Source organism: Phyllostomus discolor, chromosome 5 (genome assembly GCF_004126475.2).
Source record: "Phyllostomus discolor isolate MPI-MPIP mPhyDis1 chromosome 5, mPhyDis1.pri.v3, whole genome shotgun sequence".
Lineage (NCBI taxonomy): Eukaryota > Metazoa > Chordata > Mammalia > Chiroptera > Phyllostomidae > Phyllostomus > Phyllostomus discolor.
In genome coordinates, this window is record NC_040907.2 from 71146980 (window position 1) to 71170670 (window position 23691).

At 36.0% G+C, this 23691-nt stretch overlaps 1 protein-coding gene across 10 annotated transcripts in view; it reads right to left on the reverse strand.

The window, feature by feature from the left end:
* Positions 1-23691, reverse strand: part of EVI5 (ecotropic viral integration site 5) — a 200669-nt gene that overhangs the window by 136140 nt on the left and 40838 nt on the right. For 9 of the 10 annotated variants that reach the window (XM_036026426.1, XM_036026422.1, XM_036026423.1 and 6 more), the window contains 5 exons: positions 21739-21968; positions 6298-6487; positions 5483-5707; positions 4595-4669; positions 307-432 (listed from right to left, as the gene is read on the reverse strand). In XM_036026426.1, the coding sequence (XP_035882319.1) occupies positions 307-432; positions 4595-4669; positions 5483-5707; positions 6298-6487; positions 21739-21887 (765 nt within the window). In that variant the 5' untranslated portion in view covers positions 21888-21968. Of the gene's footprint in view, positions 1-306; positions 433-4594; positions 4670-5482; positions 5708-6297; positions 6488-21738; positions 21969-23691 lie in introns of those variants that run through there. The other variant, XM_028511619.2, reaches the window with a different exon arrangement.

The window sequence follows — 23691 nt, forward strand, 5'->3', positions numbered from 1 at the left end:
TAATAAGAAAACTCATGTATTTAGGCAAAGGGGTTATGATACATTTAGCCTATGTGCTTAAGGTTTGAATACAAAAATTGCAGTCAAGTTCCAGACTGTGATAATGCAGATATCTGCAAACAGTGCCTAAATGGAAAGTAGGTCTAAATTGTGTGTTAATCAACCAACAAATGACTGTGTGATCAAAATGCTAATTTTTTCAATTGCTGTAATGCTTTTAAAATTAAATTTGCTTAGCTGTCACTCAAACCACGATGCCACAAAGAAAGGCAATATGCCTTTTTTTAAAAAACACTATACTTTTACCTGTATCATGCATTCAAACTGGTACATACAAAGGCCCAATTCTGCCATACTTGGTTTAAAAAGTTCACGAAGTCTATAATCTTGCATTAATTTAACAAATACACAGAACGCTTCTTCTTCTGGCATCTATATTAGGAGAAAAAAAGCAAAATGGGTTAATGTTCTGTGATATACAAATAACTAAAGTATATTTAAACTAAGTGCCCATCCTACTATAAACACTGTTTTGAGTGGCCATATGATACAATCTTAAGAGTAGCAGACTAGAAATCAGGTTTTAATCACCCATTTTATCACAGAGAATAAAAAGTTAAACAAATCTAACAATCTCTGAGACTGGTTGTCTTACTTGCCTAATTCATTAATTCAACCAACAAATATTCACTTAGAGCCAGATACTTCTCTCTCTCTGGGTCCATACTGTGAACAAAATAAACACAAATCTCTGCCTTCAAGGAGTTTGTACTTTCTAGTGGGGGGAAGTAGACAATACATGAAAAGAAATCAATTAATATATGTCAGGTGGTGGTGAACACTATGAAAATAAAACAAAGTAGGGTAACAGGGAATGCTGAAGAAATGCTATTTATGTAGGTAGGTCAGGGAAAGTCCCTTGATAACATTTGAGCAAAATACCGAAGAAAGTAAGGGAACAACTGAGGACCCGTTCTGGGAGAATAATACAAAGGCCCTGAACTGGAATCAAGATTGGCTCCCATTTCCACCCCCCTCTAGTTTCTGTCCGTATGTCCTTTGTATTTGTTCCTGTAAACCCTTCCCATTCTCCCCTGAATTTCCCTCCCCTCTGGAAATGAGAGGGAGGTGGGAAGGGATGGGTGGGTGGGCTGGAATGGGAGCAAAAGACAGAAAACTGTACTTAAACAATAATTAAAATAAAATTTAAAAAATATATATTGGCATGCTCAAGGAACAGCAAACAGAGGACTACTAAATTAGGAGCAACATTACAAGTGGTAGTTAGGTTATGCAGGAGCAATAACAGGGAGCTAAATTACACAGCGCTCTGAAGGCCACTGTAAGGACTTGGACTTTTCCCACAAGTGAGATGGGAAGGAACCCTTTGAACATTCTGAGCAGAGGGCATATGGTGTACATGTTACAAGAACTTGTAAAGTAAGTTTTCAAAGAATCTGTAATTGGTAACAACTTCACATTTAACATGTAACTAACTGGAAAATTATATTAAATAAGATAACGAACGTAAAAGCTTTGTAAACAGCTACGCAGGTATTCATAACGCTTAAGCAAATAATATTTATCTAAATTATTAAATCATCTTTCTCAAAAAAAAATGTCTAATACTCATTCACTCACATTATACCAGTGTGTTTCAAAAAAGAAAACCTCAAAGGATCTCTAGGTGTTCTTCTAGAGAAGAACTGAAGACTGCTTCTAATAACACATTTTCCTGGCCTTGACATGACCATGAAAGGAACCAAGAATAACTCTTGGCAAAACCTGTACTTCCTTCCTTCCTTTCTCCCAACACACACAGCCACAACTGTGCCTTGGAAACCATTCTTATTAATCCTATTAAGTCCTGCAGCCCCACTGATTTAAGTCAGTCACTGCAAGGAATCCGACATCCCAGAATCTCATCCTGTGATTCTACTCCTCCCCTACTCTAACCCCTCCTCCAACCTTCCCAAAATCTTCCACAGCACTTTCTAGAACTCATAATCTTCCACCAACAAAAATATCCTGACTATACCCTCGATCCCTTTATCAAATGTTCTTTCATCTTCTTCCTCCAACTGAAACCTGACTTTCTCCTAAGAAGAGTTCCACACAAAACCTGGCTCTCCTCTGGGGTGTTTTCTCCCTCACAGCACTGAAAGAAGCCAGGGAATAGAGAGGTGTATGTCCCTTCTTCAACCTCACTGCCAATTCCACAGCACTAACCCCCCATTCTCTCTGAAACACATACCAGCAGACATTTCCCATTACTCTTCTTTTTTGCAGCATCCACAAACCTCTGGGTCATCCCCACAAACCCACTTATTTTCATGTGGATTAAAATTCCCTGACCTAGCACATCTTTGACTTCCTTTGCTCCAATGATCTTGGCAGGCAGTTACTCACTCAGGCTCTACAGCCACACCACCTAAGGTTCAAATCCCACTATATGAGCTTCAGCAAATTATTTAACCTCTCTGCTGCTCAATTTCACCATCTATCAAATGGGTAAAATAATAGCACTTATTTCACAGGGACACAGTGAAGATTAATATAAAGTATTTACAATGATCTGACTTTGCAGTCCTCTCCTTCATTTATACAACACTGTTCCCTACTCTTCCCTGTGCTCACTTTGCTGTTATATGTATTCACTCACTTAAATCCACAATTACTTTGTCTTTTTCTTCTCAGTTATCATTTCAACTGCAAAACTCCATTTTTGGATAAATTCAACTCTATACTACATTTAGGCAGAAGAACGTGGCTGAGTAAAATAAAAACACTTAACCATGCTGACTGGCCTCATTTTAAATTCAGGAATCCTAATCTCAGTGGATCATTCATGCTGTCTGGTGTATTTTATTTCCTTAATTCAATCACTCTCTTTCAAGACCATTTCAGATTTCCTTCTCTGTCCTCAAACTTCCATTCATCTCTAAGCTAATGACCTTGTTTGCTATTTCATTTTTTTAAAAAGATTTTATTTATTTATTTATTTTTAGAGAGGGAAGGGAGGGAGGGAGAGAGAGAGAGAGAAACATCAATGTGTGGTTGCTGGGGGTCATCGCCTGCAACCCAGGCATGTACCCTGACTGGGAATCGAACATGAGATACTTTGGTTCGCAGCCTGTGCTCAATCCACTGAGCTATGCCAGCCAGGGCGCTATTTCATTTTTTTAATAGAAGTGCTTAAAAGACAATTACCCCATTCTCACACCACCACATCTACCATTCTACCTGCGCCTGCACCCATTTTTATAGCCTTTAGCAATAACAGCTTCTGGGAGCAGTTCTTCTATTACAAAACAAAGTAAAAACCAGTCATTGTATTATAAACCAGTGTCACTGACATCGGGTTTTTGATACTCAGAAAAGAAATATGTACATTCTTAATACTCACAGAGTTTTGATACTCAGGTAGAACTGTGGCTACTTGAAGCGAAGCATCAGGAAACACAGTTTCTGATCCCTACCCTGCTTGTATCTACCATGATATGTGATCTTCATAAGTCACTCAACTTTCATTGCCTATCTACTATGTGCCAAACACCATGCTAGGCTTTTACACATATAATCTCATACAGCCCTCACAATCTGAAAATAGACAATATCACCCAGGTAAGGCCAGAGAAAGGTTAAATAATCTAGCCCAAATTCATAGAACTCAGTATAGAACTAAGTTGAAAAAAAAAACAGCCTACATAATTCAAATCAATTTATTTATAAGGTTTCTTTTCTGACCATATTTTAATCTGAGACTGAATATAGAGTAGGATGAGTTTTTTAAAAAAAATTTTAACAACTCTGAAGAGATAACACTCTATGACATTTCCTTTCAAAGCTGACTGACTTCTGAAAACATCCCACCCAAACCCACTCCAAAATAAGTCAGTGTCAATGGAAATATGTATTATAACCCTGGGATGACGGAGTCCCACATTTTAGGGCCTATAACAAGCATTCAGCTACATGACGAACAAAATTTCAGTATAATTAGCCCTGGCTGGCGTAGCTCAGTGGATTGAGCGCGGGCTGTGAACCAAAGTGTCACAGGTTCGATTCCCAGTCAGGCCACATACCTGGGTTGCAGGCCACGGCCCCCAGCAACCACGCATTAATGTTTCCTTCTCTCTCTCTTTCTCCCTCCCTTCCCTCTCTAAAAAATAAATAAATAAATAAAATCTTTTAAAAAAAATTTCGGTATAATTTCCAAAGACATGATACAACATCAGATTTCATACCAACACTTTAATCATGTCTTCCTTGGCTGAAAAAAGGTAACTCCTCCTTAAATATTGACATGTAAGTTAAGATTTAAAAGTGGATACAAGCTTGAGTAAATATTGTGATCCAAATGTAAACACTAAAAAGCTGAAGTTTCATTTAGTGGAAGGATATAATTGTATGGTATTTCCAATACTTTTAGTAATTTTTTCAAGTACAAACTAAATATTCCTAATTAAATTGTGACTAGAGAAAAATACCTACTAGCAACTTATACTTAATAAAAACAAGGATGCTCTTTAAATTTTTCAATCCAACTTTAATAAAAAACTTAATTGACCATTTAACACTTGTACTAACTTACCTGCATAAGCAACAATCCAACTATAAAAGCACTTCCTTGACAGTAACCAACCTCACGATCCACTAAAGAATATGCCTAAAAAGTAAAAAATATTTTTCAAAATGTTTTAACATGACATATTATACTTTCCTTCTCTAAAAACCTAAAGATAGTGAAACAAGTAAATTAAAGACTATATACTTTTAAGAAAAGTTCTTGCTTATTGTAGATGTTATCCTATAAATATTTAAAAAGCTAAAGATTTATTACATAAAATTTTCTTTTGACAATTTCCCAATTAGAAACTAACAGCTTTTAAGGACAAAAAAAGAAAGAAAGAAAGAAAGAAATCTGTACTCAGGAGAGTAAGAGAGCTTAAAAGTAATTTAAAATGTATATCTAATAAAAATAAAACCAGGGTAGGTTAATATAAAGAAAGCACTGGCAAAATTGAAATTATTTAATGAGAAATCAATTATTTCACAGAGGTAGCTAGAAGGGAAAGAAACTATGGAAAGGGAAAGGCAATATTGAAGGAAAAATGACAGTGATACACACTTTCAAGGGCTAAGAGTCCTTAACAACACTCACCATAGAAAATAGAAAAATCTACTCCCAGGTTGTGAAACTCATAGAAAGTGTTCATTTTCATAGAGAATCTTTCTATGTATAATGATTACTAGGCTATTTGATCTTAGCCAACTAATATGAAGCAATATAATAAATCTTCTAATAAGTTTTCTAAACTAGACAGTAATATAGCATCAGAATTAAAGCAAAAATTATGCTAAAGGCAAATTTAATGCCAAAGCAACTGATTATTGAGGCGAGAGTTCATGCTTCATTGTGGAAATTGTGTAATTTCAACCTTCTGAGAATTCATTTAAAAAGTAAATAAATAAAACTTACCTTCATTACATTAAATAAAACCTCCTGTCCAAGGCTATCTTTTTCCTTAAAAAAATTATGTTCAGGGTAAGTTCTAGCAATGTCCCTTCGGATCAGTTTTTCACAAGGCGAAGTCATTTTCAGGAGCTCTGAATACTGATCCTTAATTGGCATGCTTTGTGCACTGCATAAAAGTTGCCAAACTATTGCTCTAAAATGGTGGGGTATCCCTTTACGAACAAGTTCCTAAAAATAAAAGTAAAATTTTAAAAATGAATTAAGTTTCCTACCTTGAAAGCCAAAGAAGACTAGTTATGCTACTTATATAAACTAGGGAATCTTTTAACCAAGGCTAAGATTTGGCCCTTGATGTATCCAGTTCTGGTGGGGGGCAGGCAAGTGGCTACAATGTTACAGATAAATTCTTGAAATTTCAAAGCATGACTTCTAAAGGCACTACGGATTTGATAATCTGCAGAGCTGTGAATGGTAGTAATCATCATTTTACAAGGGGCTGTTATCGGGCAAAAGAAAAAAGTGAAATACTGGAAATTCAAGGATGTAGGAAGGATGTCACAACTTCATTTCTGAATCAGTAAGATGACAGAATTTCTAAAATAACTTTTACCTATATATTTCTACAATTAGGAGACCTCTATAACAACTGATATCCACGAATCAAAACTACTATGGACACAAATAAATGAAAACACATAAAGGACACTTCTTTATTACGGTAGCTGGAAAGTACTTGAATCTGATTTTTAATCCTCTATTGATTTATGCCTGATACCCTTTGGGATAAAAGGAAAAACTTCAACAAACAATATGAATACCTTAACTTGCTTTTCCTTCTTTTTGCGTACATCTTCCCATTCGTTAACAATTCTTCCCCAAAGTATCCAAGAATCTTCTTCAAGGTGGCTGAGGTTGCTGGAGGCTGATGAACTTGATACAAGAGAGGATCCACTGTTTCTTCTTGACCCATTTACAGATTTTAAAGACTTACTATCCGTCTCTAACAATCTAAAACATAATTAAAAATTGCTCAGGATCTAATCTCACAGTAATACTAAATGAAGTAATGACAATACTTAGAGCTTCACTACAGCAATTTAGTCAGTTTTAAAATATGCATAATTTCAATAATATTTGGCTGGCATCTATAAAATTACTGCTATATTTTTCATCTAAGCATAGTAATTTCAAAATCTGAAATAGTAAGTTATATTAAATATTTCAGTCCCATCAGTCCCATTGTAATTTCCCTTCATCTCCACTGAAAATTCAAATTGGGAGAATCTGATGAGAAAAGTGGCTGGGAGGGCTTCAGGAAAAAAGAAACTGCACTTGGAAGAGTTATGAGAAATTCTACTGAAGAACTGATCCTATTATGTTTACAATATGTCCAGGGCTAAAAAAGTAAGGAAAAGCCACACAAATTAAGCAAATCCCTTCTCTTTTTATATTTTGCTTCACCCATGCATAATTAGTCTGCCTAAAACAAAAAGTGTTTTGTTTGGCCCATGCAGTGTTTGTATAAAAAAACTGATCAATACTATACTAAAACTGGAAGTTTTCATTTATTTCTTTATACACATATACATTTGTATTTACTTATAATTCTGGATTCTCTTGAAAAATAAAACAGGACGAAACTGGGCCCATATTCATGCACAGAAACAACAGGGTGTAGTGAGTAGGAGCTTTAATCCACTCAGTCTCCCAAAAACTCACTTCTGTCTAACAGCTATAATTTATCGATGGGCTTGCACTGTTAAACTGAGACTTCTCCTGCTGGCCTTTTATTTTGCAACCCTCATCTGTAGAAAGATGGAGTAAGATAATTTTTAGAGAATCCATTTCACAACTCATCACATCAAATCCAGTATTTCTTTCACATATACATAAGACTATAAAAAAAGACGGAAATGTGGCTCTATCAGTATAAAGATGTAAATATATGTCATTCAAAATAAAGGTCCTAAAACATCTATTTGTTCTTGATCTCGGCTGCTACTCACTTCCAGTAAGTCCTTCAGAAAGTGATGTGCTCAGGGTACAAGAAACGCTATACTAATTTATGATATATTAAAACTAAAACAGAAGAAAAAAGCATTTGGGTCAAAAACTATTTAGCAGATAAGATAGATTTATATCTTACTCATCTTTTTATCCCTAAAGGCACTTAGTTTAGTATAAAGTACATAAAATATTGACCAAACTGAAATAAAATGAAAACCCTCCATATTAAAAAAAACCCTCCAAATTCAAGATATGTCATAGTCAATAACAATAATACAAATTAAACAACTACTGTCCTTATACCTGAGATCCTTTAATACATTTTCAGGGCAACAATAATTTAAATATAAGTAATTTTATATATAATTCTAAACCCTAAGAATTACCAATGGAATAGAGAAATAAACTTAGTAGAATAACCTGAACCTAAGGTCTTCATTTCACTTAATTATTTAATGAATGCTTGCTGTATGTCAAATAATTAAACTGTATCAATACCATCAACAGAGAGACATTCAATTTAAAAGAACATATTTCCTAAGCTAAACCTAACTTTGGGATAGAATGGGCATATAAACTAAAGGTACCTAAAGAGGAGGATTTTAGGGAGTCAGAAAGGTCTCAGATTACCAAAGTGCAACTTTGATAAACAAGAAAAGCCAAGTGAAATTCACTGGTGGCTTACAGAAAAAGGTTAAGCAATTCACTTTCAGAGGCAACTGAAATAACATATAAACATACAAAACTGTGAGAAATATTTACAAATGAAATATTCCAAGACATCACATTATTTAAAGATATTCCCCCTGCTTTAACTTACATGACATACAAAAATGATTCAAAATGGATAATAGGACTGTATATAAAAATGAAAACTATAAAAGTCCTTGAAAAAAGTAAGAAAAAGTCTTCATACTTTGAGTAGACAAAATTTGTTAGTGGGAGAAAAGGAAATACTAACCAAAAAAGAAAAAATTGTTTAAAAAATAAATTGGACTTCAACCCTGACTAGGTAGCTCAGCTGGTTGGAGCATCCTCACGTGCACCGAAAGGTTCTGGGTTTGACTCCCAGTCAGGGCACGTAGCTGGGTAGTGGGTTCAGTCCCTTGTCAGGGCATGTACAAGAGGCAACTGATCGATATTTCTTTCTCAAATCAATGTTTCTCTTTCTCCCCCTTCCTCTCTCTCTCTAAAATCAAACATATCCTTGGTGAGGATTAAAGGAAAAAACTAAATATATAATAAGCTAGACTGCAAACTTAAAATGCTCTGTCCTTCCAAAGATACCATTAAGAAAACAAAAAGGTTAAGCCATAGACTGAAAATAATATATTTTATTTTATTTATACACACATATACACACGACAAGACTGGTACCCAGAATATACGAAGAACTCTTTTTTTCCCCCAAATATTTTACTTGTAAAGTGAAGTAAAGTAAATACTTTACTTGTAAAGTATTTATGTAAAAATAAATAATTTTTACAGAGAGGGTTAGGGAGGGGGAAAGAAAAGGAGAGAAACATTGATGTGTGAGAGAAACATTGAGCAGTTGCCTCTCGTAGGCACGTCGACCAGGGACCAAACCCGTAAGTGTTACAACACATAAGACTTGTATCTAGAATGTATAAAGAACTCTTACAACTCAATAATAAAAAGACAACCCAATTGAAAAATGGGTAGAGAATCAGAATAGACATATCTCCAAGGAAGACAGACAAGTGGCAATACGCATATAAAAGATGCTCGGCCCTGGCTGGTGTAGGTCAGTGGATTAAGCGCCTGTTGCAAACCAAATGGTTGTTGGTTCGATTCCCAGTCAGGGCACATGCCTGGGTTGCAGGCCAGGTCCCCAGTAGAGGGCGTCCGAGAGGCAACCACACATTAATGTTTCTCTAGCTCACTTTCTCCCTCCCTTCCCCTCTCTCTAAAATAAATAAATAAAATCTTTTTAAAAAGAACATACATTCTATAAATTCTACATAGTTTATAGAATATGTAGTTAGAATCACATATTTTTATTCCTTATTGTAAAAAGCTATAATGAAACAACTCAGGAAGACTCCTAAAGAGATTGTCACCTAGTTTCAAGATAATTAAAATATTCTGATATCGTAGTGGAGGGTGCACGCTGCCTGAAAAAATCAACAGTTTCCAAAAATTTGAGCCTGGCAACTGGGAAAATGGTAATGCAACATTGGTCATAGGTCTACAGGCTACTGAGAAGTCTATTCAAGACTTACTTATTTTCCGGAATTCTATGCAGCAGAAAGAAAGAAGGAGCTCCTACCCTTTGCAACAGCATGGATGGAGCTGGAAAGCATTATGCTAAGTGAAACAAGCCAGGCAGTGAAAGACAAATACCACATGATATCACCTTTAACAGGAATCTAAACAACAAAACAAAACAAAACAAAAAACTAGCAAAATATAACCAAAGACACTGAAATAGGGGATAGTCTCACAGTGGCCAGAGGGTAGAGAAGAGGGAATTTCAGGGGGGAATGGGTAGGGATTACAGGAACAAATTTGGAGGACACATGGACAAAAACTAGGGGTGGGGGGTAATGGGGGGAAGGGGGGAGGGTTGGGTGGAGGGGCTGGAACGGGAGTAGGGGGGAGAAAACTGTACTTGACCAATGATTGAAATAAAAAAAAAAAGAAAAAAGAAAAACAGAAGCACACGGATGCTGATCCACAGGCACTAAAAAAAAAAAAAAAAAAAAAAAAGACTTACTTATTTTCCTCTTCCCAGAGCACATATATTCACTGACTTGCATGGATTTATTGCAATAAACTTACCTTCCTGACCCATTATAATTTCCTTATGATACAAAAATTTTATCCGATTAAAGGAAAAAATACTGACCTGGCAGGAATATTGTATGATATAACCAAAGGCATACCCATAAATTTATGTGGCCTCCTGGCCATTTCTTATCTGCCACTATTACAAATAATTCACAAACCCAAACTTATTCACCCTCTCAGAACACTGCCAGACTAAGATATCAGAGGCTGGTCTACTAACTGTGCAATACATAATCTTCAGTCTCCTAACTAAGCAACTCCAAGTTTCTGTTAGAGTAGTTCCAGCTATAAGGGTAACATTCAAAATGGGTACAGTTCCACATTATCTAAGATGGGAGTGCTGAAGTCAATTATTGGGTGGACTTCAAATAGTATCAAGGATAAATAAAGTCCAGGATTGGTTGCTTCCAGAAGCTTAGAAGACTTGTCAGAGAGAAGGCATTTCCAGTTCCCTGATGGATAGGACTAAAGACTAAATTGATAACAGGGGAATATGCTACCGGATACAGTAGTTTGGGTCTACCTTTACCATATCTTTGCTACTGGGAATTGAACCTTCTCCTCACCAAGAGGATGCCCTACATAAGGAAAATGGCAGAGTGTGCACTTCATGATGGGCATACAAGGGAAAAAAAGAGTAGCTTGTGGCAACACGTATTTGATAAACATCAAAGAAAAAGCCTCTCTATGATACTATGACTGAAAAACACAAAGAAGAGGAAAAAGAATGAGTTCTCTTTTAAGTATTTGGAGCTCGAAGTGCTTACAACTATGTAGATAAGAAGCACAGGAGATGAAAAGATAAGTCTGAAGCTCAGAAGAGAGGAGAAACCTACAAATAAAAATTTGGCAATTATTTATGAAGACTTGATAGTAAACTTTCTAAATCCCCTATTGTACTCAGCCTAATGCTTTCCTACAGATACCAGAACTAAGAGAGAAGGATAAACAGTAACAGATTAACATCCCATTTAGTAATGTGTAAACTGCTAAGACAATTTATTAAAAGCTAAGGAAGGATCTAAGAAAGCTAAGGAAGAAAACTACTATATGAAAAAAACACCTGGAAAGCTAAATACTAGCACTTAACTGCAGAGGGCGCAACTTTTCAAACATCCCTTTGTAATATTACACCAAAGACACAGGATATGAATATGCTGGGGAAAAGACAGCAACTTGCTAGCTCAAAGAAAGGCAAATCAGTGGCAACAAAATACTCCTTTCTGACTCAGAAAGGAGTCACAGTCTTCTACATCAACATCATCAAGCATAAAATCGTGTCTCAGAGCAACAGAAACAAAGTAAGGAGAATTAAGAAAAAACACAAGGAACTAGCACTGGAAAAAATTCAGCGACAACTGAGAAGAGAGGTACCCACGTGACAGGGATATCTCAGTTCTTAAAGCACTACGGTTTTTCTCGTGGTTTTGTTTCTTCAAGATCAGATCTTGGAGAAGGTGAAAAAACGTGTTTTACAGCCCCTCTTCCAAATATTCTCATCAGAAACCAATGGTTTAGAGATAACTTTAAATACAGACATTCCAGACAGACAATTCCGGGCAGACTTCACTTCTTGTACTTATTGATTTAAAAAAAGATGATAGGAAGCTAAGCTATTTGCAACAGAAAGAGTAGTAAAAGAAATTCTTTCAGTTGATTTTGTCATCAAATTCCTTAGGAAATTAGACAATTGATAAAAATTTTAAACAATCCTCAAAGTAAAGAAAAATTAAGTGTTTGAGTGAAAATCTGAAGGCATCTCCTACAATTAAAATTGCATGACTTTTTTAACACAGAGACTTGAAAATACCCATTTTTTACTTCCTTATGTTCATAACTATGTAATAGGGTATATCCTCAGGAAAACTGAGGTACCAATATTGTGGTGGTAAAATTATAAACATTAAGATTAAATATTACCTAGATCAGTACTGTCTAACAGAACCATAATGCAAACCTCTTACATAATTTTAAATATTTTAGTAGCTGTATTTAAATTAAAAAGAAACGGGTATAATTAATTTTAATATTTTATCAAATATAGTCAAAATATCACTTTAACATGTAATGAAATTTTCTTAGTTAATGAGACAGTCTTTATTTTAAATCAACTCTTCAAAATCTGGTGTATTATTTTACTCTTAGAGCACATCACAGTTAATTAAGATCAGTCAAATTTCAGGTGCTCATTTGCCACATATGGCTAGCAGCCTACCATAATGAATGGTACAAAAATATATAAATTAAAGATTCAAAAACATTCCTCTTAACCTTAACAAAAAATAAAAAGTACAAAGATATATAAAGTTTCAAACATTCCTGTTCATCATATCAAAAAATAAAGTATTTACTTTCATTTAAAAGAGCCTTTCCATCTCCTCATCCTCATATCTCAGCCCCCAAATCTGTTAAAAGGCAAAATCTGATTAAAATAATAGAAGGTAAAAGGAAACAAACATGGTTGCAACGCCAAACTTTTAAACCACACAATTAATGGCTCACTCAAAATTTAAATCAGCAGCATTCATGTCCTTAATTAAAATGCACTGCTATTCCACTTGAACCATACCTTCTTAAATTCATCTGTCCCAAGGCTGAATGCACATTGTTTTCGTATTTTGAAAAAACACAGAAAAAATTAGCTCCCATTTCAACTTCATGGCTATGAATTATTAACCTTCATCAAACAGAACTTTGACATTGTATTGAACCATATAACCACATCTTTCTGGATTGCCACATGCTCTTATTTTTCAAAAGTAGTAACTGCAGTAAAATTATAGGAAGAAGAAAGGTATTTTTATAAAATTTGATATTTTCATTTTTCTCAAATTTTAATTTTCTAAAATACTGACTTTTTTACATTCTGAATTAAAGACAGTTACGTAAAACAATAAGAGACTTATTTATATTTGGAAAGGAGAAAGAAAAAAACTAAAAAAAAAAAAAAACCTCCACTGCTATAAGTAGTAGTTGTGTCTCAAAATGCTCCCTGTCATTTTATTTTTTACTGGAATCAGAGAGATATTTTTTCCACTAGGATTGTTCTTCTAAGGCAAAAAAAAAAAAAAAAAAAAAGTCACTACATTCCCCCATTCTCTACACAAAAATCCTTCCTATAGCTTCTGAATTTCAGTAACTGAAGGTGGGGAGAGAGGGGAAGAGGAGGTAGGCAAAGAGAAGGAGGATGGGGGTGGGGAGATAGACTTTCTTTTTAAAATTTTTTTATTGTTATTCTATTACAGTTGTCCCAATTTTTCCCCGTTGCCCTCCTCCACCCACCCCACCCCCAAAGTCAGTCCCCACATTATCATCCATCATGTCCAAAGGTCATGCATGATCTCTGACTAGTCCCTTTCCCTTCTTTCCACCATTGTCCTCCTCCCCCTCCCCTGCAATCACTATCAGTCTGTTCCTTGTTTCCATGCCTCTGGCTCTATTTTGCTTGTTAGTTTATTTTGTTCATTAGATTCCTTTTACAGGTGAGATCATATCATATTTGTCTTTCACTGCCTGGTTTATTTCACTTAGCATAATGCTCTCCAGTTCCACCCATTGCTGTTGCAAAAGGTAGGAGTTCCTTTCTTTCCTTCTGCTGCATAGTACTCCATTATAAAAATGTACCACAGTTCTTTGATCCACTCATGTACTGATGGGCACTTAGGCTGTTTCCAGCACTTCGCTATTGTAAATAGTGCTGCTATGAACATAGGGGTGCATAAGTTCTTATGAATTGGTGACTTGAGATTCTTAGGGTAGACTCCCAGCAGTAAAGTCGCTGGGTCAAAAGACAGATTCATTTTTAGTTTTTTTAGGAAATTCCATACTGTTTTCCACAGTGGCCGTACCTGTCTGAATTCTCACCAATAGGGCACTAGGGTTCCCTTTCCTCCACACCTTGCCAGCACTTGTTGTTTGTTGATTTTCTGATGATAGCCATTCTGACAGGTATGAGGTGATATCTCATTGTGGTTTTAATTTGCATTTATCTGGTGATTAGTGACATTGAGCATCTTTTCATATGTCTATGGGCCATCTATAAGTCCTCTTTGGAGAAGTCTCTATTCAGTTCCTTTGCCCATTTTTAAATTGGATTGTTTGTTTTTTTAATATATTTTATTGATTATGATATTACAGTTGTCCCATTTCTTCCCCTTTATTCCCTTCCACTCTGCACACCCTTTCCCACCCACATTCCCCCCCTTTAGTTCATGTCGTGTCATAACTTCTTTAGCTTCTACATTTCCAATATTATTCTTGCCCTCCTCCTGTCTATTTTCTACCTACCATCTATGCTACTTATTCTCTGTACCTTTTCCCTCTCTCTCCTCCTCCCATTCCCCTGTTGCTAACCCTCCATGTGATCTCCATTTCTGTGGTTCTGTTCCTGTTCTAGTTGTTTGCTTAGTTTGTTTTTGTTTTAGGTGTGGTTGTTAATGATTGTGAGTTTGCTGTCATTTCACTGTACATGTTTTTGATCTTCTTTTCCTTAGATAAGTCCCTTTAACATTTCATATAATAAGGGCTTGGTGATGATGAACTCCTTTAACTTGACCTTATCTGGGAAGCACTTTATCTGCCCTTCCATTCTAAATGAGAGCTTTGCTGGATAGAGTAATCTGGGATATAGGTCCTTGTCTTTCATGACTTGGAATACTTCTTTCCAGCCCCTTCTTGCCTGTAATGTCTCTTTTGAGAAATCAGATGACAGTCTGATGGGAACTCCTTTGTAGGTTGCTGTCCCCTTATCTCTTGCTGCTTCTAGAATTCTCTCCTTCATTTTAATCTTGGCTAATGGAATTATGATGTGCCTTGGTGTGTTCCTTCTTGGGTTTACCTTCTTTGGGACTCTCTGAGCTTCCTGGACTTCCTGCAGGTCTATTTCCTTTGCCAGGTTGGGGAAGTCCTCCTTTATTATTTGTTCAAAGAACTTTTCCATTTGTTGCTCTTCCTCTTCCCCTTCTGGTACCCCTATAATTCAGATGTTGGAACATTTAAAGATGTCCTGGAGGTTCCTAAGCTTCTTCTCATGTTTTTGAATTCTTATTTCTTCATTCTTTTCTGTTCAGTTGTTTCTTTCTTTCTTCTGGTCCACACCATTGATTTGAGACCCAGTTTTCTTTCCATCACTGTTGGTTTCCTGTTCATTTTTCTTCATTTCACTTAGTGTAGCCCTCATTTTTTCATCTAATTTGTGACCAAAATCAACCAGTTCTGTGAGCATCCTGATCACTAGTGCTTTGAACTGTGCATCTGATAGGTTGGCTATCTCTTGGTCACTTAAAAGTATTGGCTCTGAGGCTTTCATTTGTGCTTGTTTGAGCCATTTTTTTGTTGTTGTTCTGGTCGCGCCTGTAACATATGAGGGGCGGAGCCTTAGGTGTTCACCAGGGCAGGGCAACCCAGTCGCTGGGTTGTGTTGTTGTATGTGGTGGCGGGGGCCCAGAGGGAACAATGGTGTTTGCTCCACTCTCTGTCGGATTTCAGTCCCTTCCACTGCTTCCCCCAAGCAAACTGGGCCCTTCTGGTGCTGATGCCCGTGTGAGTGGGTTTGTGTGCATTCTAGGACCCTGTGGGTCTCTCCAACAAACTCTCCTGTGAGGCAGGTAGTCTCTCCTGGCAGCTCAGCGCCCACAGGTGTTTTCAATTGGTGATTTGAAGCTTTATTGCCCAGCAACCCAGTGCTGGGACCCTGGGTTGCTTGGTCTGTCTCGCTCCCTAATTTTGCCTGGTTTATCTGAGGGCGAATGTGCAACCGCCTGGTCAGTCAGCCACCTTGTGCGCAGTGCCTCGCTTCACAGTTGCCACCTTGCTGGGCCTGCCCTTTGCCGCCCTGCACCCGGGGTCTGCGAGCCACCGCCTGCGCACCCAGGGTCTGACTGCTGTGATCTTGCCCGTGATGCCTTACGCACCTGGTCTTCCACTTTTTGTGCCTCGACCCCCCTCCACCCAGCTGCCCGACTCTGCCCTCCTACTGGTCTGGATGAATGTGTCTATTTTAATTCCTTGGTTGTGCGACTTCCATGCAGTTCAGTTTTCTGTCCGTTCTGGTTGTTATTTTGTTTCTAAATTATTGTTGTCCTTATTTTGGTTGTGTGAGGAGGCACAGTGTGTCTACCTACACCTCCATCTTGGCCAGAAGTCGGATTGTTTTTTTTGGTATTGAGTTTTATAAGTTCTTCATCAATTTTGGAAATTAACCCCTTACTTATCATATGTATCATTGGCAGATATATTCAATATGTTCTCCCATTCAGTGGGTTGTCTCTTCATTTTTGTTGATGGTTTCCTTTGCTGTGCAAAAACTTTTTAGTTTCCTATAGTCCCATTTGTTTATCTTTTCTTTGTTTAGCATGCCTAAGAAGATGTATCAGAAAAAACACTGCTATAAAAAATGTCTGAGATTTTACTCCCTGTGTTTTCTTCCAGTATTTTTTATCATTTTTGAGTCTTACGTTTAAGTCTTTAATCCATTTTGAACTTATTCTTGTGTATAGTTTAAGAAGGTGGTCTAATTTCACCTTTTTGCAGGTGTGTGCAATTTTCCTGAAACCATTTATTGAATAGACTGTCTTTACACCATTGTATGTTCTTGCCTCCTTTGTCAAATATTAATTGACCATAAAGGCATGGGTTTATTTTTTATTCTCAATTCTGTCCCATTGATCTATGTATGCTTTTATGCCAATACCATGCTGTTTTTATTACTATGGCTTTGTAGTATAGTTTGATATTAGGTAGTGCTACTACTCCAACTTTGTTCTTTCTCAAGATGGCTGTGGCTATTCTGGGTCTTTTGTGACATATACTTTTTTGAAATATCTGTTCTAGTTTTGTGAAATATGCCATTGGTACTTTGATAGGAATTGCATCGAATCTATACATTGCTTTGATATGAGAAAGAGTTTCCAAAAAGAGTTATAAGGATGCTCAAGGACTTAGTAAGAACTACAATAGCATGGAAAAAGACACAGAAATCATAAAACAGAACCAGTCAGAAATTAAGAATAAAATATCTAAAATGAAGAATACATTAGAAGGAATACTAGAAGGTTTGATGAAGCAGAGGATCAAATCAATGATTGGAAGACCCTTGTCTTTCCAACATAAAACACCTAATCAGAGCTGCAAAAAGAAAAAAGAACTTTAAAAAACAAGGGTAGTTTAAGGGAACTTTGGGACAACATGAAACACAGTAACATCCACATCATTGGGGTACCTGATAGGAAAGAGAGAGTAATGGATCAATAACCTATTTGAAGAAACAATGGCTAAAAACTTCCCTAACCTGGTGAGGGAAAAAGACACAAGCCCAGAAAGTGCAGAGTCCCAAACAAATTAACCCTAAAAGGCCCACACCAAGACACATCATAATAAAAGGGTAAAAGGCAAAGGCAAAGATAGGATCTTAAAGGTAGCAAGATAAAGACAGTTACCTTTCCTGTAAGACTGTTAGCTGATTTCTCAACAGAAACATTTCAGGCAAGAAGGGACTGGCAGGAGATCTTCAAAGTGATGAAAAGCAAGGGCCTACAACCAAGACTACTTTACCCAGCAATTCTAAAGAAAAGGTACTCAATGGACATGGACAACAGCATGGCGATTGTTGGGGGTATAAACTGTAATGGAAAAAATATAATTAAAGAATAATAAAAAAAAATTGAAGGAGAAATAGAGATTTCCAGATAAGAATAAGCTACAAGAGTTTGTTACCGCCAAACTATGTTAAAGGGTCTTCTGTGAGAAAGAGGAGAAGGAAGAGAGGAAGGGGGAGGAGTGGAGGTGGAGAAGGAAGAGAGGAGCCTAGTTAAAAGAATAAAATGGCAATAACTTCATATCTACCAATAATCACTTTAAATGTAAATGGTGTAAATGCTCCAATCAAAAGACGAAGTGTAGCTGAATGGATTAAAAAACAAGACTCATATACTTTGGCATATACTTTGCCAAAGCATATACATTGTATGTGCTGTTTACAAGAAACCCATCTCAGAATGAAAGATACACACAAACTAAAAGTAAAGACATGGAAAAAGACATTTCACACAAATGGAAATTAAAAAAAAAGCTGAGGTAGCAATACTTATCTTTGACCAAGAAGTTTTAAAACAAAACTTTGCAGTGTGCATATGATGTTTCATTGAGTTGTACACTTGAAACATGTATGATGGTTTTATAAACCAATGTCACCTCAATAAATTCAACTAAAAATTGTTTTAAACAAAAATAGAATAAAGGCTATAATAGACAAAAAAGGTCACTACATAATGATAATGAGAGCAATCTAACATGAAGATACAACTTTTGTAAATATTTATGCACCCAACAGAGGAGCACCTAAATAAGTTAAGCAAATCTTGATGAACATAAAGGGAGACACTAACAGTAATACAGTCATAGTAGGGTATTTTAACACCCTACTGATATCACTAGATATATATTTTCTTTGAGATATAGAAACTCAATGAAAACAAAGAAACAGTAGCCTGAAATGATGCACCAGGTCAAATGGATTTAATTAGTATCTTCAGAGCATTTCAGCCCAAAGCAGCAGAGTATACATTCTTTTCAAGTGCATATGGAACATTTTATAGGATAGACCACATGTTAAAACACAAAATTAATCTCAGTAAGTTTAAGAAGTTTTATCATATCAAGCATCTTCTCTGACTGACACAAATCCATCATAGGAAAAAAAACTGAAAAACATACAAAGACATGGAGGCTAAATAACATGTTACTAAACAATGAATGGATTAACAATGTGATCAAGGAGGAAATCAAAAGACAGCTTGAAATAAATGAAAATGGAAACACAGTAACTCAAAACCTATGGGACACAGCAAAAACAGTCCTAAGAGGAAAATTCATAGCATTAAAGGCCTATCCCAAGAAATATCTCAAATAAACAATCTAGCTTTACACTTTAGAAAACTAGAAAAAAACAAAGTCCAAAGTGAGTAGAAGAAAAGAAATAATAAAGATCAGAACAGAAAAAAAAACAAAATAAGAGTCTAAAAAAAAAAACAATACCAAAGATCAATCAAACCAAGAGCTGGTTCTTTGAAAAGATAAACAAGACTGACATCCTTTAACCAGACTCATCAAGAAAAAGAAAGGAGCCAAAGAAATAAAATCAGAAGTCAAACAGAAGAAGTAAAAACTGACACCAAAGAAATATAAAGAATTTTAAGAAAATAGTATGAACAAGTATATGCCAACAACTGGACAATATAGAGGAAATGGATAAATTCCTAGAAATGTGCAATATTCCAAAACTGGTTCAGGAAGAATCAGAGAATCTGAATAGACTGATAACTTGATTCAGACACCGGCCCGCAGTATCCGCGTCATTATGGATAAAATGAAACATTCACACGGATTACCGAGTCCAATGGAGGAAAAGGGACAGTATTGCTTTTCTCTCAAGAGGAGCAAAAGCCTTGGCCTTTGCCATGACAGGCCTTTATTGGGTTTCTTGGCACATTACATGAAAGTCCTCATTAACTATGCACAGGCTCTCTTTAGGTGGTTACCTTATACAGAAAACAAAGGAGCCAATGCTGCTAATCACATCACAGAAGAGGGATATTTGCAAATGAAAAGGCAAAAGTGGTTGAACCAGTTACACTGGTCCTTGGAAGGTTTAGGATGGTTTTTAGGAAGCTATTTTGCAGTAAATGTCCTCAATTCACGGTAAGGGAGTTTTTTAGCAAGAGCAAGACTCAAAGCGGCCTAGGCACATTGCAGGCCTGATTCCCCATGGGAGAACCTATCCATGGGCGCAGGTACTGTGCATCTCCAGGTGGGAGCTGGGCACATGCCATGCAGAATGGTCTCCTACAATAACAGTGAAACTGATGCAGCAATCAAAAAATTCCCAACAAACAAAAGCCCTGGACCAGATGGCTTCACAGGAGAATTTTACCAACAGTCAAAGAATTAATACCTATCCTTCTGAAACTATTCAAAAAATTCAAGAGAAGGGAAGACTCCCAAGCTCTTTTTACATGGCCAGCATTATCCTAATTCCAAAACCAAATAAAGACACCACAGAAAAAGAAAATTATAAGCCAATATCCCTGATCAACATAGACGCTAAAATCTTCAACAAAATATTACCAAACCAGATCCAGCAAGAACCAATGTTCTCTCTCATATCAATCTTTCTCTCTCAAATCAATAAACATATCCTCAGGTGAGGGTCAAAACATATATATGTTTATATATATATATATGTAAAAAATATATATACATATATTTTTTTAATTAAACCAAGGATGTAAAAGAACTGTATGGGAAATTGTAAGAAAGAAATTGGAGATACAAATAAGGGGAAGCAAATACTGTGTTCATGGATTGAAAGAATTAACATCATTAAAACATCCATACTGCCAACAGCAATCCATACACAAATGTTTACAGCATTTCATAACAACAGATGAGTAGATAAATTGTGATATACCCATACAATGGAATACTACTAAATAATAAAAAGCTACAACATGGATGAATCTCAAAATAATTTTGTTGAATGAAAAAAAATCCACTAAAGAACAGTACGTACTACATGATTCCATTTCTATAAAATTCTAGAAAATGCAAACTAACTTAGTGATTGAAGACAGGTCAATGGCTTCCTGAGAATGGGAAGGGGGATAATAGATATATTAATTTTCTTTATTTTGGGGGTGGGATATATTAATTTTCTTGGTTCTGTTGATAATTTCATGATAAAACTATCAAAATATATACCCAAACTATATGTATTTTTATTATGTCAATTACAATAAAAAAAGCTGTTAGAAATTATCTCTCTTATTAGCCTTAAAGTGAAGGGTGGTATATACCTTGACTGAACACAAAAGGATACTCTTCCAATAATTCTTTTAGAGATGTCCTAAAGAGCTTTTGAAAATACAGTAAAAGGATGCAGAGTCCAGAGCACACATTCCCAACAGAGTAAACAATAATTTCATAACCATCAACAGAAAAGGATACTTTGCCTTCTATGAATAAACTTATGAAGAGATTTCCCATTCTAAAACACAAATCTGACATCCACCCAGATTAAATTATTTTACCATTTAACCAAAAGGGATTACTTAAGAGTTTAAAAGAAAAATGGTGGTTTCATTTGCCTTTAAGTTTTTTCTAAAATTCAGAAGAATTTAGGGAATATTCTATATTAAGAAAGTAAATATCTAAAGCTATCTGACCCAGAAGAAATTTTAGTCCAACTTTAGTTTTAAGACTGACTCTTCAAAAAAAAAGACATGCACAATGTTAAGTAATTCCGATAAACAATGAGCCAAAAAAACAGAAAATAAAATTCTAAATATGTGTAAATATTTAAGAATTTGATTATGGTATATATACGTATGTGAATAGATGTGGTTGTATGATAACTGAAGAGAGAAAAGCCATGCAACTTCACTCACCTATTTTGTTCCTCCAGTTTAGCCAGGAGTTCTAAGTCATCTGGACTCAACTGTGACGGGGAAGAGGGTGAAAGGGCTGGCGTTGACAGTGTGGTAGATGAGGATGTAGTGTGTAATGAAGCAGATGGACTTGCCACCTGACTTGCCATCTGACTGACAGTGTATGATACTGTGTTCTTCACCCATGAGAGAGTAGAACTCAGCTTTTCTGCAACCTTGTCTGTCGCCACCTAAGGATAAAAATAAAAGTTACATGTATTTTAATTAATTTGTATTTAGTTCTTGGTATTCATTACCAAGAACTTGATAATCCTGTTAACTTTTACCTGATAACCACCATCAAGTTATTCTCTTTGAGGTGATAAAAGTAAAACCTATTTTAGCAATAATTATCCTAAATAACATCCAGCTTTTGGAATGTTTCAGTTCCACAGCATGAACAAACTAAAAGTGTTTTCCAAAATACAGGTTAAAATCCAACAGGGACTGATAAAACCAATTTCATAGGTAACACTAGGATTTTAAAAAAATAGAACAGAACATATTAATATAAAGATACATTACCTTATGAAAATTTTGTTTCAGTTACAAGTATGAAAAACACAGTGGTACCTTGGTCCTCATTGTTACTCTATTCTGGAACCTGGGACAAGTGCAGAAACCAACGAGTACCGAAAGGTCGCAGGTTGGGGCACATGCCTGGGTTGTGGACCAGGTCCCCATTTGGGGGCATCTGAGAGGCAACAGATCAATGTTTCTCTCCACCATCAATGTTTCTCTCCCTCTTTCTCCTTCCCTTCCCCTCTCTCTAAAAAAATAAAATATTTTTAAAACCCCACTAATACATACACATAAATAAAAATCCTACCAGTACTGTCCTGGCAGATACTATTATCCTCTTGGATTGCCCTAGGCTTCCTCACCTCAATACACACAGAGCTCTCTCTTTCTATCCCTCTACACCCACTTCCACCATGTCAACTCAGCCCGACAAGTCAATGTAGGGAAAGGATAATATGGAAAAGAAAGTCTAAGGTCGGAGTTGTGCAACTCAACGTGAAGCTGGAACTGTAAAGACAAAGATTTAATTACAAGTGTTGAATAGGAGTAAGAGTTTAATTAATCTAGGGATAACTTTATTTCTTTTCACTTTCAATAACTTTCCCCTTTTAGAACTTACTTCCCTTGGGAATGGTATTATACAGGAGATCAGAGGGTGCTTACTACTGAGGGAAGAATCCCCAATAAAGGCAAGATAAGTATGAGACCCAAGGAAAAGAACCCTGGGGCAGATTATTTAGACTTCCTAGTAAAAGAAGTCCTCATCAGGGCAAAAGACCAGATAGGAACTATGGAATAATTTAGCCAGAACTACCATTATGCCAGGAAATGGTTGGAGCCATGGCAGACAATAAGATAGCCTACAGTGTTACCCTACTGATTTTTTCTACACAGTTACAACTACAAATTCAATTGTGAAGATGGCACTAATTTGTATCTCAAGTGTACACTATATTTTAAGACAGAAGACTTATATAAAATTTATAGAAAAATGTTACTTTTTACTAATATCATTAATCCAGAAATACATATAACGTTCAAGAATTAGTGCTTTCAATTTGCACTATATAAAAGTCCTCTGCTCAAGATAATTGCAGCAAAGGCAAAATTCTTCATTATTAAAACATTTTGCTATTTATTAAAACAAATAAATGCATCATACCCCTTCTGCTTAATGTAGCAACTGGCTTCCATTTAGAGTCAGAATGACCAGGGGCAGAGTCCTGGCACCCTTTCAACCTTGCTAGAAGAAGATTTAGTCTTTAACTATTGAAGAGGGCTCAACAACCCATCTTTAAATTTTAAACTTTTAAATATAACTGGAGCATTTAATTGCAGTTGCACTTTAATAAAGTTTAATACCCATGGTGCTAGAAATCTCACATGACTGAA